At 50.4% G+C, this 15214-nt stretch overlaps 1 protein-coding gene across 17 annotated transcripts in view; it reads right to left on the reverse strand.

Moving 5' to 3' along the window:
* Positions 1-1062: 1062 nt before the first annotated feature.
* The window catches only part of LOC123938945 (protocadherin gamma-C5), a 172539-nt gene continuing 158387 nt past the window's right edge, over positions 1063-15214 (reverse strand). For all 17 annotated transcript variants that reach the window (XM_046000752.1, XM_046000748.1, XM_046000753.1 and 14 more), the window contains 2 exons: positions 7182-7270; positions 1063-1721 (listed from right to left, as the gene is read on the reverse strand). In XM_046000752.1, coding sequence (XP_045856708.1) covers positions 1495-1721; positions 7182-7270 — 316 coding nt within the window. In that variant the 3' untranslated portion in view covers positions 1063-1494. The remainder of the gene's footprint in view (positions 1722-7181; positions 7271-15214) is intronic.

The following is a 15214-nucleotide window of genomic DNA, read 5'->3' on the forward strand; positions in this document are numbered from 1 at the left end:
TTCTACACCAGCCGAAAGAGGGGAGCGGGGCTCTACAACTACTGTTAGGGCTAGGGTGGGGTTCTTGCACAGCCCCGCTGGAGGGACGGGACTCGGGGGGCAGATGGGGGTGGGCAGAGAAAGGTCTATGCACAAGGAGGCACTGGGAGACTTTAACCAGGCTCTGGCCACTAGAGGGCAGAGTGGGGGGGGGTGGCGCCTGGGCAGTGGCCTTCACAGAAAAGAAATGGCACCTGGCAAAATGAAGGAACAGAGGCTTGGGGAGTGCAGAGGCCCTGTGGAGAAGCTCTGATCCGGGGCTGAGACTTCCTGTCCACTTGGTCCCAGCTCTAGCTCCATGCCTCCCCAACCCAAGGACCAAGAATGGCCCAGCTGACCCTCCCTTGCTGCTGGGGCCATAGTGACTCTTCTAACAGTGGTAACTCTGGGGTACCCAGCACCCACAGAGGGCCCTCTGACCTCTCCAGGGGACCTGGTCCTAAACATCCTCAAACCTTCCCTGGACTGTAATGCCACTCGAAATCCACTGATGCTAAAAGCTCAGCCCAAAGTTTACTGCCTTTATGTGGTACATGAGGGTCCAGCCTGGTACTTGGTTTATGGCTAGAACTGGGGATCTGGCCAGTACCCTGGGGACATACAGAGCCTTCTACAAGAACCTGGTAACCAGTAAGTCAAGCTTTGTCCATCCCCACACCCTTCCCTTCTTTATCTTACCACCCCATACTGTCTTGGAACATGCAGTAGAGTCTCTTGTTTGGGGAGGGGGAAGTCAACAGCATGCAGTGGGAACACCCAACAATGAGAAAGAGAACAAAAGACTGGTCCCAAGGGCTTTGGGAAGAGGCATGGCAGCAAACTGCCCTCCCTAAATCCAGCAAGCATCAGTACCATGGGAATGGTGACCATGTCTCCCAAAACTTGAGCTTGGTCCTGGGGCTCTGGAAGGAGATGAAAGGACTGGCACCAAACCATGCTTTGGGGGAAGTCTGAGAATTGGAAAGGCCTAAAGGTTATGATGCCCTTCCAACTCTTCAGAACTATGAGCCTTTTTAGGTCACCAGGTACCTCAACACCCCAACCACCTTACTTGAGAAAAAGGGGATGCTGAGGGACTGGGGTGGGGTGGGATGGGTAGGAGGAAGGCAGGGGATGGTAGATGGGCCTGATTAAATTTGGAAGATGGCAAAGTTCAGCTGTAACTAAAGGAGGTGTGATAAATGGTGTCTACACGAACCCCACTACCCCTATGGGCACAGCAAGTGATTGGATGGGGGTTCCCAGAAGAACTCCCTTTGCATATTCAATCCCTTGGGGGCAGAGAGGGGGGTGTTGACTGGGCACTTGTTTCTGTTTCCCAAGGGGAGCATGGCCTGGATCCCTACCAGTATCCTGGGGGTGAGCCCTGAAAATCCGAGGCCTGGGAACAAGTAAGGAGAGACTGGGCTGGTTGGGGCGGGAAGCTGCCCTGTGGCTCCAATCCCGGCCTCCACATTACTTCTTCTCCTTTTTGCCAGACTTCTTCTTGTTGCCGTTGCCACCTGCAGGAGTCTTGCCATCTCGCTTGCCGGCTGCATTGGTCAGTGTGGCGTTACTGCCCGGGATGTAGACATTCTGTCGATAGTCGGGCACGTGCTGCAGGGTAAACTGAGGCCCATAGCGGGCACTTAAGCCCATGGTGCCAGCACCTCCTCCCAGGGTGGAGCTCCCATCAGCGGCTTCTGCAAGAGACAAAGGAAGGTCAAGAGCTAAACTCTCGGTCTGCAACAGTCACTCTTAGAGCACAACCGGTTAATGAAGGCCTGCAAAGCACCTGGTCCTGATCCTGCTGAGTCCCGGGAACGTCCTCTCTATTCACAAGGGGCAGAGGAAAGTGAGACATGCTAGATCTGATGCCCAGCTCTCTTACCTACTGATTTGGGGCAAGTCTACCTGGACTCCCCTATGTCTCCTCAGTCTTCTGATCTGTGAAACTGGTTAAAGACAGCATCCACCAGGGCACCTGGGTGGCTCAGTTGGTTGGGCGTCTCTCTTTGGCTCAGGTCATGGTTTTGGGGTCCTGGGATGGAGCCCTGCATCAGGGTCCCTGCTCAGTGAGGAACCTGCTTCTCCCTCTCTTCCCCTACTCGTGCTCTCACTACCTCTGCTGCTATCTGTCTTTCTAAGAAATGAATAAAATCTTGGGGGCGCCTGGGTGGCTCAGTGGGCTAAGCCTCTGCCTTCAGCTCAGGTCATGATCTCAGGGTCTTGGGATTGAGGCCCACATCGGGCTCTCTGTTCAGTGGGGAGCCTGCTCCCCCCTCTCTCTCTGCCTGCCTCTCTGCCTACTTGTGATCTCTGTCAAATAAACTAATAAAATCTTTAAAAAAATGAATAAAATCTTAAAAAAGAAAAAAGGCATTTTCAGGTTTTGGTTAAGACTGACCAAGATTATGATCTACACAAAGCACCTAGAAGAGTGCCTATTATGTGGTAAGGACTTAAAACATACTGGCTGTTTCTCTTCTCAAGGCTGAGTTAAAAGCTCTCAAATCCTTGCCCTAAGCCTTCTCTGGTGGCCACACTGGATCATGAGCTCCTGGGGGACTGCAGCCAGGCCCTGTTGGTCCTTCTCTCCTTGGGCCAGCGCCCACAGCGCCAGTATTGAGCAGTTCTGTTGTTTGTGTGGGGAGGGGACAGTTCCCAGGCATTCAGTTTGGAATAGTACCAGCAGCTGACACCTATTCCTCGCCAGGCACTCTGCTAGAGAGCACGCAGGCTCAAAGGCCTTCACTTCCACAAAGCAACCCATCGAGATATGTGGGATTTACCCTACTTCACAGATGAGGAAAGGCAAGGTCCAGAGAAGCTAACTCAAAGCCACAGCAGCCAGCACGGGTTAAAGCCAGGGTGTATCTAAGCACCCACTCTAGGGCAGAGTCCCCAACACCCCCAGCAGTGTGGGCGGGTCCCTCCCTCATCCCTCTGCAGGGAGCTGAGCTGGAGAGAAGACAGGGCTGAGCAGGGTTCTAGGAGGCTAAGGAGGTGACCAGGGAGCAGACAGTGGAGGGAGGGACGGCGCAGACAGAGGCTCAGAGTGTCAGAGCTCGGTGACACTGAAGAACACCTCAAGCCCAGCTTCCCACCCGGCGCAAGAAGAAATGGGGTCTAGGGAAGTACAGATGGGGGCCCCAGCTCTGCATCACCCTGGGCGCTTGTTGGAAACGGGACTCAGAATCCGCACCCTAACAAGATTTCCAAGTGATTTTGATGCACACTGAAGGTAGAGAAGCACAGAATCACTTACCTCACTGGTTTTTGTGAGGCCTCAATAGGACAATGCTTTGTGCAATACCCAGGCCAGGCCTCAGTGCTCCGTGAGGTGCGGCCGCACCCCCCTCACCTCCATACACCTTGTGAGCGACTTCTACTCTACACACCCCCTGACCAGGCCAGCAGGGAAAACCAGGAGCTGCCACACGTCAGACCGAGTTTACCAGGGCTTCTCTGGGACTCCTCTGGCAGCGGGAGGGTTAAAGCCCAGGGAAGTCCCAGCCCAGCTGGCAGATGAGCTCCCCCTCTTACTCCACCCTCCACCCTGGGAGTGGGTAGAGAGGCTGACTAAAGCTAGAGAGGCTGACTAATCCTGGGACACTAACCAGGGATTGAGAAACAGACCGGAACTATTTTCTAGACCAGCACTAGAGGGGGAGGGGAGAGGAGAAGTGAACAGAGACGGAAAAGAGGAGCCCCAGCCATTCTCCAGCCTTTCTGCCTCCCCGCTCCCGCACCGGGCGCTCAGGTTTCTACAACCTCCATTTCAAGTCCCAAATCTCAGGACGTGAGGGCTTTGAGGGTGTGTGTGAAAGAAAGGTTGGGTGGGAGGGAGCAGCTGCCCACTTCCTTCTTTCTCCAGGCTGGTCCCCTCCCCCAGCCCTTTCATTACACTGACTTTCCGCAGTTTCCCTAAGTAACTCCAGGAGGGAGCCAAGTTCACCCTCTCCTCCCCTCCAGCATCCCCCATCCAGCCTGGGAAGGGAGGGAAGGGGGAGGGGGTGCAGAGTCGGCTTCAAAGAGCTATAGGATTCCGGAGTGATTTAGCGCCTAAAGGGAAGACTTCAGAGGCGCCAGAGAGGGAGAGTGAGGGACGTGGACACACACACACACACACACACACACAGAGGCACACACAAAAAAGGGAAATAAATGGGGAGAAACAGGAAGAAGGGAGGCAGGAACAGAGGGGCACAAAGGGCTTGACTGGGTAACTGAAGGCCAGGCCCACCCACATGCTGCACGCACCCTAGATCTCTGAGGAGCACCCAAGGGGGTGGAAATGACAAAGCCAGTTGTTGTCATCTCTTACCAGAAGCAAAGGCCTGACATTGGCCCACGGTCCCATGGCAGGTGGGGTGGGCACTGAGGTTGGGCTGGAAGGAGAAGGGAGAGGATGTGCAAACCCAGAGCCCAAGACAAAAAGGCTGACACAGGAGTTCCTTTTGGTCAGCTGTGCCACTAAAAAAACTAGGTGACCCTGGCAGAGGCCCTGCGTGATTCAAGCCTCTGTTTCCCCATCTATAAATCTGAGGGGAGAAGGTAGACCGTGGACAGATTCTACAGAAGGCGTTGACCTTCTGCAGAATCAATTCTTCAATGGCCCCTCCTTCTACTTCTCTGACACACATAGTGAGCAGGGACCAAGATCTTTTCTATTCCCAAGAGAAACATTCTTTAAAAGGCAGCAACAAAGGGGTGTCTGGCTGGCTCAGTCACTGGAGCAAGTGATTCCTGATCTCGGGGTTGGGAGTTTGAGCCCTGTGTTGGGTGTAGAGATTACTTAAGGGTAAAGTCTTCAAACAAAACAAAACAAAACAGCTCAGGCCTGAAGGTGGGAGCAGCATGGGCCTCCTCTCCAGTTCCTGGCACCCAACCTCCCACCCCCTTTGCCCTTCCCACCCCAACCCAGGCTGAGACAACTCCAGACAGGGAGGCCTCATCAAGCTAGACTAGGGCCAGCTGAACCACAAACCAGAGCCTCCTTGAAAACGCACTTCCCCCCAAATGTTTATTTAAAAAGCCTCCCAAGTGTACTTACTTTCCTTCTTACTTACTCCCCCTCAGCAGTGCCTGGCTGGGCTGGACTCCAGAAGCCTCTGGGGCTTCAGGGCAGGGAAGCAGGTGTGAAAGTGAGAGTAGGGCCTGACCTTGCCACTTCAACCCTCTGGATCATTCCCCAAGGCCCACGGTGGGATCAGGTCAGCCGCTGTGTGGGCCCAGGAGGGCGGAGCCCTGGCAGGGGAGCCAGCCTGCAGTGACCCGGGAAAGTTGTGGGCCATAAATACTGATTCCATTTCTGTTTTTTTAAATCTGGATTCAGGCCAAAAAGCCTGCTTCCTGGCCTTAACGCTAAAAACCACAACAGCTAAATATACCTGTTTACTTTCCTCAAGAACCTGACTTGGCATCTCCCAGACCCATCTGCCTGCCTCTTTCATACTCAGTATTGAGCCTCTCCAGGAGTATAGCACCCCAGGCCTGGGCCAACTCTGTCCCAGAAGACTGGCCTCCCCTGTCACCTCCCTCCGACCCCTGCAACCCTGCACCTACCACGGGCCTGACTTCACTCAGTCCCACAGACATCTGGGAGAGGCTTGTCAGTTTTAACCAGAAAAATGCAGTGTGCTTGATTAAATTTCAACTTCAGGTAAAAAAGTTAGCCATTTTTTATATAGTACGTCCCAATACTAATGTTGGGGGCCTACTTATGCTAAGATACTATTTGTTGTTTACATGAACTTAAAATTAACGGGGCATCCTGTATTTTATCTGGCACCTCTAGTCTGGGAGTAAAGCAGGACAGTAAGAGGAGTTCAGCCTCTGCTCCAGCTCAGCTGAGAGGGAAAACATGGGCTGCATCTAAAGGCAGATGTGGTCACTATAGAAGAAAAAGCATGAACCTGGGAGTCGGACTGTGTTAGAATCACCCGTCTGCAGCTCTGAATAGGGACCCTGGGATTTCTCAGTTCTCTCATTTGTCAGATATAAGTAAGCAATCACAGATCAGCCTTGCAGAGCTGGTAAGAAGATTAACTGATGTGAGGCCCATCAAGCTTGCCAAGCATGCACCCCGGACAGTACGTAGGTGTGCTTTCAGTGACTGCTGTCCTGATTCTACCTGGTTCTCTACCAGCCCTCCACGCGTGCTACAGGACACGCCTTTCACTCCACCATGTAAGCCCAGTGCCTTCATCCTCTGACAGCCTCCAAGGAAGCCTAGGATTTGCGGTTCCTGCAATGAGTCCTTATTAATAGGCGTTATTCTAAATCTGCCTTCTACGGATCAATAAGGATAAAAATTAATCAACTTTAGCCACTGCGTGTTGTGCCCTTACTCCGTCATTCCTGTGCTGAGGCCTGACATTTGGCCCTCACTACACGCAGTAAGATCTGTCAAAGTGCTTGATTTATAGTCAGTGAAACTGACGCCCCCAGGGCTGAGTACCTTCCTTGAGGACTCACAGCTAAACGTGGGTGCCAGGATTTGAATCCAGGGCGGCCTGCCTCCAACGCCTGTGCCCCTAAGTACTAATATCATTCTGTTGTTCTGTTTCCCCAGCTCAGGACCCTTTTTGACTCTTCAGGGACAAAAACCCTCCGCAGAATCTCTATTGCATGGGAAGTTCTTTGTTAGCCTTCTAGGAAAACCCAGCTATAGGTGGGGTCAACCAAAAAGAGAAGGGCTCTCACAGGTCCATGTGCACTCTCTCACGACCACTTGCCTGGACGGAAGGCTTGTATGTGCCAGGCCCATGGTTTTGTGCTCTCACTTAATCCTCATGACAACCCGTGGAGGCCACAGCCTCCATTTTCTGGGCTGAAGAAGGGTCAGGGAGATTAAGCCAACAGATCAAATTCCCCAAAAGCGTAAGTGGCAGAATGAGGCTCTGACCTATGCTGTCCCCCGCTGAAGCTGGACTCTTACTACTTCTGCCTACACCTCCTCAAGAAATCTTTCCTTTTCAGCTCCCCTCAAGGCATCTCGGGAGTCTTAGCTCTTTCTCTTTCTGGCTTTTTGTCAGCAATGAGGAGTCCCCTCAGAACAGCTAAACAATCCAGAGTTGCCATGCAGGTGGACGGCCAGTCTTGAGGCCTGGCCGCTCGAGGACCACCCCGAACCCCACATGCAGAGCTGAGCGACTCACCGCTGGCAGAGGCCAGGATCATGGCCTGCAGCATCTCCGTATCAAACTGGTTGTTGGGCCATGTGCCGGTCTCATCCCCGTTCTGGGAGCTGCGGAAGAGAGAGTAGGGTTGTGAGGACAGCCTCCCAGACCAGCACAGGCCACGCCCCTCCCCTCCTGTCCTCTCCCAGGGAACCCAGATCTAGCACCCTGTGTCTCTGTCCCAGTCCCACGCCAAAAGAGGGCCCACAGGATCAAAACATGCAATGTTTGCAAGTCCTTTGGGAAAAAAATGCCTCTGCTGAGCACACTTGCTGGTCTGCACCTTCTATACATAGCAATCCTTTTCTGAGGCACTTCCCTAATTCTTCAAGCTCCCTCTCACAGCGAATCCAGTGCAAGTAGTGTTTTCTAGACCACCGGTTCCCAACCTCTGCTTTGGTAACATGAAGAAAATTTGTCAGAGGGGATGCCTGAAGCCCACCCAGACAGCCCAGTGCCTCCTTGGGGAAGCCCCAGTGGCCGTGTTCCTGCTGCCGTGGCTGTGTGCAGGGGGCAGCACCTGCCTGCCTCTCACTGAAGCACCCAGTTACCACCTTGAGACACTCCGAGAGCTGAGGAAAACATGAGGTGCTTGACAATCGTTAACAATGCTAACCTGTAAAGGACCCAAAAGAATGCCAACACAACTTGGATTTTTCCCACAGTGACTATCTCCCTGCTTTGTTGGAATCTGGAAGTATGACATTATTTCTGTTTTTGGGGGGGGAGACACCCTGACACAGACACAGTCTATCAGGTGATGCTGACTGTGACTGTGTGTCTTCTGGCACACCAGAGTTCCTCAACAAACTGCCTGGATGAATGGGGGGAAAAGTCCATGGAGAGAGTTAGGTCACTATGAGGGAGGGATGTGGCACTAGGGGACCAGCTGCTGGGAGAGAGGAAGAGGGAGGGAGGGAGGGAGGGAGCACGAGAGAGTGAGTGCAAGCCAGAGCCAATCACAGTCTGTGCATTCCATCACAGTGGGTGAGCACAGCCTCGAAATGCTTTACAATTTTTCCAAGTTCTGTCCCTGCTTTTGATTTCCCCTGATCTGGGATTCCCCATCCCCAGGAAGGTGGACTTAGTCTTGGGCTTAGATCAGAGCAAAGGTGCAGTGTGTGACCTCTACAGCATCACATCCAACAGAGAGTCAGGGTTGGAGGGGAAAGTAGCAGGCTCATTTCTCTTTCTTCAGAGTGAGAAGAGATGAAGTTCTGTGTCCATTTATTCCACCAACATTTACTGAGCAATGACCGTGCACCAGACCCTGGGCTAGATACTGGGGTTATAGTTGGGAACATGTCCAAACTAGTTTGTCTCTATGATGCTCACGGTCCATACTGAGAGGCTGATATTAAGTTAAGTACACAATTATTCAATCATGACTGTGATAAGGGCCGTGGGGGCAAAGAGCAGGGTGGAGAGGGAAGTCTTCATTTAGTATGGGGTTAGGGAGCTCAATCAGTCCAGGCTTCCTCGAGGAAAAGGGGAATTAGAAGACAGGGAATTTAAATTGGAAGAAATTTCCAGGTGATTTGCAGGACAATTCTAGCTAAACAAAAGTATTAGGAATGGCAGAAAATCACCACCTTCTAACCAGTCATCAGTGAATACTAGAATATTAAAAGTGGAAATTGGCTACACAGTCTCAAATATCACTCGGAATACTTATTAATCAATTATTTCAAAGTAGCTTTGTAATAGAGAGATAGGGAAACCACTTACCCAAGTGAACAAAGTGAGAATCACCAACACCTGGACAGACAGACATGAAAGCATCCTCCAGGTAATGCAGTGGGAGGCTGCACACTGTGGTACAGGCAGTGTTCCTGACAAAACTGTTAACCAATTTCACCGTGAGAAAATGCAAGGCCAGATTGTGGGACATTTTAAAAGACAACCGGCTTGGACTCTAAAAAAGGTCTGTCATGAAAAACAAAGTAAGGAGGCTGTTCTACATAAAGGGGATGAGAGAGATATGGCAAGCAAATGAGATTCGTGCTCTGACTGAATCCTACATTTAAAAAAAAAAAAAAATACCAGGGGTGTGGCTGGCTCAGTCGGTAGAGCACACAAGCTCAGAGTATGAATTCAAGCCCCAGGTTGGGTGCAGAGCTTACTTTAAGACACAAACAAACAAAAACACCAAACAGGTTAAAAGACATTTCAAGAATGTTTCTGAAAATCTGCCAGTGGACTATATATTATTACTGCATTAATGTTAAATTTCTCAAACGTGATCATTCTTTTATGGTTTATAGGTGAATGCTACACTGTTAGGGGTTCTATACTGAAGTTTTTCAAATGTTATGATGTCTGCCACTCTCAAATGGTTCAGAAAAAAAAAGTTCAGTGTGTGTATGTGTGTGGAGAGGGAGATAAAGACATGTGCAAAATATTAACCATTGATTAATCTAGGTAAAAACAGTATTCCCAGGTTCATCACACTATTTCTGACAAGTCAACTTTTTGACAAGCTTGAGACATTTTAAAGTAAAAAACTGAGAAGTAAAGTGAACTCTCTAAGAGAAGGTGTGGTGCTCGGGGAGAGCGCTTTCCAGGTAGAGAGAGTAACATGTCCCAAGCCTCTGAGGCTCAAAGAAGCTTGGCCGGTTCAATGGGCTAAGGAAAGCCAGTGTGGCTGCCCCAAGGGGAGATGGTGTGAGGGGCTGAGGATGTAGAAAAATAGACACTAAAGATTTCTGGTCTCATTCTAAAAGCTCTGGCAAGTCACTCAGGTGTTTAAAGTGGGGTAGGGGGGTGTCACGGTGAGTTAAGTATTTAAAGATCCCTCTTGCTCCTGGGAAGGACCAAGGGTTAAAGGGTATCTTTGGGAGGACAGGAGCTCAGTGGTGGGGCTTCAGCCAGCTCTGTCTCTGTGGAAATTCAGGGGTCTTAACTTGAAGCCCTGCTGAGCTGTCACTGGGCCTGTTAGAGGGCACAAGGCTGAGGCAGATGGGCTCATGCCTAGGTGAAGAGACTGACTGGGATAGAGTGGGGAGAACAAAGGTCAAGGAGGGGAAGCAGGAGAAGGGCTCCAGGGTGAACAACGGGGTCAGACACCAGGTTAGGAGGATACCATGTGGGGACCGGATAATGCCGCTGAGGGAATAAAGGTGAGAGAGAGGCTGGGTCTGGAACCATGATGGGCTGGGCTATGGGGAGGATTCTTGGACAATGGTTGAATACTGGAGGCTAAGAAGATGAGCAGGCTGCCAACTCTGTGAAGCTGGGCACGAGGTAAGTAGACGGGGAGAGATTTCTTTTTGAACAATTTGCTAAGAACTTCCTATTCTCTGGGTTCGGCTGACTAAATTACATAGAATATATATATATATATATATATATATATATAAGATTGGTTATATATATTTAGTTTATATACAGTTTCTATTTATATTTAGTTGTTATATAGTAGCTATCGCTCAGTTAGCTTGCCTATTGGAGCCTCAGAACCACCTGCAGGTAAGTATTACTATGATTCTCTCCTTTCCAGCAGATAAATCCGGGGCTCAGAGGGGTTGAGAGTTGAGAGACTCCTGAAGCCACACAGCTGCTAACTGGCAGAGCTGCAACCGGGAAAAGGCCTGGTAGGACTCTAGCCCATGCTCCTCTACACAACACCATACTGGGCTTCCCCATGGAGGCCCTGGAGCCCCGGAAGCAGGAATAGGGGGCTCTTCCAGGAATCAGGAGATGGTGGAAAATAAAAATGGAGGAGATGGACTATCTCTAATTGACCATTTTCCAAGCATCCACGATATGTCAGCACCCGTGGCAGGCCAGAAAACGTAAGAGCTGAGGGACGGAGTTCTTGCCCTAAGGAGTCTGGATTGCGGTGTGCTAGATATGTGTGTGGGGGGTGGGGTAACAGCCCAGAGGCTGGGCTGTGAAAAAAGGCTCCCTGCAGGAGGAGGCAAAAAGGAAGAAATCTGGGCAAGTCACCTCTGATAACAGCCTGGATTTAACTGTGTTAAAATATAAACATATGTAATTTTTGACATAGTAAATGCCTGTCAGCCTTTTAAAATAGACATTCTGGGGCACCTGGGTGACTCAGTAGGTTAAAGCCTCTGCCTCCGGCTCAGGTCATGATCCCAGAGTCCTGGGACTGAGCCCCACAACAGGATCTCTGCTCAGCAGGGAGCCTGCCTCCCCCCGTCTGCCTACTTGTGATCGCTGTCAAATAAATAAATAAAATCTTGAAAAAAAATACACTATGTCCAGATGAGGAGCTGTTAGGCAATAATTAACTTCTGAAAATTTTGTTCCTGCCATGGGGAAATTCTCGTGGCACCCTGCAAAGAGAACATGAAGAGGTGATAATGCTGATGGAACTCAATTACTAGGGGGAAAATGTGAGAAATATACCACCTCACTGGGAGTAAGAGTTCATACTATTTTGTGAACAAGTTTGTGAACAATTTAGGTGAATCAGACTTAAAGAAAGAAAGAAAGAGACAAGACACGACACCTGTCAGGTTGTTTGAGTGCACCAAAAAAAAAAAAAAAAAAAAAAAATTGGTTTAGAAATACACATATGAAAATGTTAAAGAGCTTAAGAGATTTGAGACACTGAACCAAATACAAAATGTGGGCCCTTAATTTGGGTAAGTGCACAAATGAGTTAACAGACATATAATTGGGGAAATGTCAATATAGACTGGATATCTGATACTAGTTTATTTGTATTACTTAGTATTAATATATTAGTTTGTTAATATTGAGTGCTTACATGTTAAAAAAAGAACTATCTGTTAAAGACAGTGAAGACTCAGATGAAACGATAGGCAGGCTGAGATCTGTCTCAAAATAATTCAAGGGGGTAACAGGGTAGAGACCCAAGTGAAACAAAGCAGGGCATTAGCTGGAGCTGGACAGTGGATTACAGAGGTTCATGATACCATACTACTTGTGTACAGATTGGAAAATTTCCATATTCAAAAAATGTCAGTAGCAAGGGCTCTCTGGGTTGTGAAATTTGAGTGCTTTCTCTTTTAAATTTTTCCTCTATTTCTCATGCTTCTATAATGAGCCTGTAATTTTTTTATAAGCAGTCAAAAATAAGTTGCTACTTGCCTGCTGAGTGACGGCCTAAACTGAGGGGGAGCAGGGCGAGTGTCTCACCAAGGAGAGGGAACGGAAGGGTAGGGAGAAGCCATCAAGGGAGAACAGAGTGGAGTGCAGGAGAAGCTAAATGGAGACTCTCCCTTCTGTGCAGAGACCGGGAACAGCTGCAGCGTGGGGCCTGGGTTATAGCCTGAGAAGGGGCAAGTGGTTTGCTGGGTTCAGCGCCTGAAGTAACAGCTGCTGAGGTAAGAAGCCAGAAGGGTGACCTGAGAAGGATACTGGCTGAAAGGAGGGGCACCTGGCAAGAAGGGACTTCACAACTCAGCCTTTTCTCTTTGGTCTAGGCAATGTGACCCATTGCCGACTTGAACTAGGTTTCCTGGAGAACCCAACAGCAGCCCTGCTCTGAAGCTGGTGCGCCAGTAATCAAGGTGGCAGGGAGGGAATGGAGCAGAGAAGCAGTGGAGGGCCGGAACCACGGTTAGACTGAATGAGGAAAACCTCCCCTCTTCATCCTCTCACTCCAATTTACTCACCAGAATGGCAGCAAAGAAAGAATTCATCAGTCTGCTGATCCTGAGGGGCCTTACCACGAGGCCTTGGCGCTTCCCTCCCTCTTTCAGATGGTTAATTCCTACTTAGCCTTCAGATCTCAGCTCCTCTCAGATGACCTCCAGTTCCCCGACCAGATCAAATCCCTATTTCACGCTCTCACCACCAGGTACTGCTCTTCATAGCACGTGGGGAACTGCAATCGTACATTTATTTTTTATTTTGGGTGAATATGTGTCTCACTCAACATACGGTAAACTCTTCGAGGTCAGGTGGAGGTGAGGTGGGAGGTCAGACCTCCCACACTCAGACTCCGACCTGGCTTCCAGGAGATGCTTCCTAACTGTGGAATGAATGAAGGAGAAAAGCTGCATTTCGGACCTCAATCAGGAATATGTGCCCCATCCACCTCAAGTCAACCAAAGGGAGGGAGCTTTCTCTTACATCTCCCCAAGAGGCTCTGTGTGTACTTCAGGCTACCAAGTCTCATTCGATGAAAAGGGACCTGAGGCAGGGGTAAGGCGCTCAACCCGGAGGGCATATCACAAGCAGTCTGTGGGCCCTCCAGGTGCAGCGGGCAATCTGCTTTAGGATCAGTACACAGCCACAAGCTGACCAGCGCTCCTCACCACTTTGGCTCGTTTTCTCCTGGAGGCTTGCTCTACACTCACATGACCCTCTTCTTCACAGAACTTGCTATGATTTGTAACTAGACATTTGCTTAGTGTGATTTGTTGTCAGTTTTCTGTCTCACCCGTTGGCTTGGAAGTCTATCAGTTCAAAGATGATGTCTGCTTGTTCATTCTTGCAGGACAGTGTTTAGAACAGGGACTGCCTCATAGTAGAGGCCCAATAAATAAGTGATGAATGAATGAACACCTGAGTGAGCCCATTAATGACCTAACAGGTAAGTGACAGAAAGGCTGGCAAGGCCACTGGGGCAAAACACGACAGATGGGGTCAAGGAAGGGGCAAGGGCAGTCCAAGCCATCTGGCTTGGTGCCTCCTAGGGGCCTTCTAGGAAGTGTCCCGGGCTCCCGATACACATGAAGGACTGTGGGAGGCGGAGGCTCCACCGTATACCAAGGTCTCCTGTGTCCTGGGGCAGTGCGGGCTCACCATCTGCAGCATGCGGGGATATGTGGGCCGTAAGGACCTGGCCAGCAAGGAGGCAGGGAAGGGCGCCTAAGTTCTGCCCATGCCCCCTCTCTCCTGGGTTTCTTGGACTCCTCAGGCTCCCGACTTCTAACAGGGAGACCTGGCCCCAAGCCCATCCCACTCCTCTCAGACCAACTTTAGGTCTTTCTATAGTGTCCTTCCCCACCACCCACAGCGGGTTCCTGTCTCAGCAGGAATTCATACCGGACTGAAATGAGCAGCTGGGGCAGCGGGGACGGGAGGGTGTGTGGTGGTAAGCACTGATCAAAGACTCTGTGCGTGAGGCGTAGGAGGGGGGAGGGGGGCACGTGTGTGCTGGCTTGCCCACAATCACAAAGAAATAAGAGACAGGATAAAAGGAAGACAAAGAGAGATAAAGAAAGAGTAACAGACTGAGGTTCAGGGATGCAGAGAGAGACAGACTATACACTTAGAGAGACATACAGAAAGGGGCAGAGACAAGGAAAGAGAGACAGGCTGAGAACAGAGAGGAAAGCAGAAATAGCAAGAGATTAAGAAACCAAGAGACTGGAGACAGAGGAACACAAGGACACTAAGCAAGAGGGAGAAACAGAAAAGAGGTCAAGGAAATAGGGAAGCAGAAACAGAGATTAGACTCACAGAGAGTCCGATTTATTCATGAACTGCACCATTTCCTGAGCACCCAGCATGGCAGGGGCTGGGGGGCGGGTGGGTGGGGGGGGACACAGACACAGTTCCATGCAGACACACACAAATGGTAGGGACTAAGATGCAGCTCTAAAGACAGAAACTAAACTAAACTAAACTAAAATAAAATAAATAAAGACAGAAACTGAAGCAGAGGCAGAAAGAGAGGGAGAGGCATAGACTACAAACTGAGACTGAGGGCAGGGCAAAGAGGTAAGAAAGAGTGGCAGAGACAACAGGCCTGTAGGTAGAGAGGCAGGACCAGGTGTGGGCTCTAGGGCAGCCTGGAGCCAGGACCAGAGAGACCTGCCCCTTGAGCTTCCTGCCGCCTCAGTCCTCCCTCCAGCCACACAGTTTCCACCTTCCTCCACCCTCCTCCACAGCTGCCTGGCTTTCCTCCTGCTCTTTCCTGCTGGCTCTGGAGGAGGCTCTGACTGCTGACAGCACCTCCCTTCCTCCTCCTGTCCCCCGAGTCTGCCTGAACCCCAGCCCAACCTGGAGCAAGGGGACAGAGGAATTAGATGGGTACAGAACACTTCCTTTCCCCCCAGAGACCACCT

This window comes from Meles meles, chromosome 3 (genome assembly GCF_922984935.1).
Source record: "Meles meles chromosome 3, mMelMel3.1 paternal haplotype, whole genome shotgun sequence".
Classification (NCBI taxonomy): Eukaryota; Metazoa; Chordata; class Mammalia; order Carnivora; family Mustelidae; genus Meles; species Meles meles.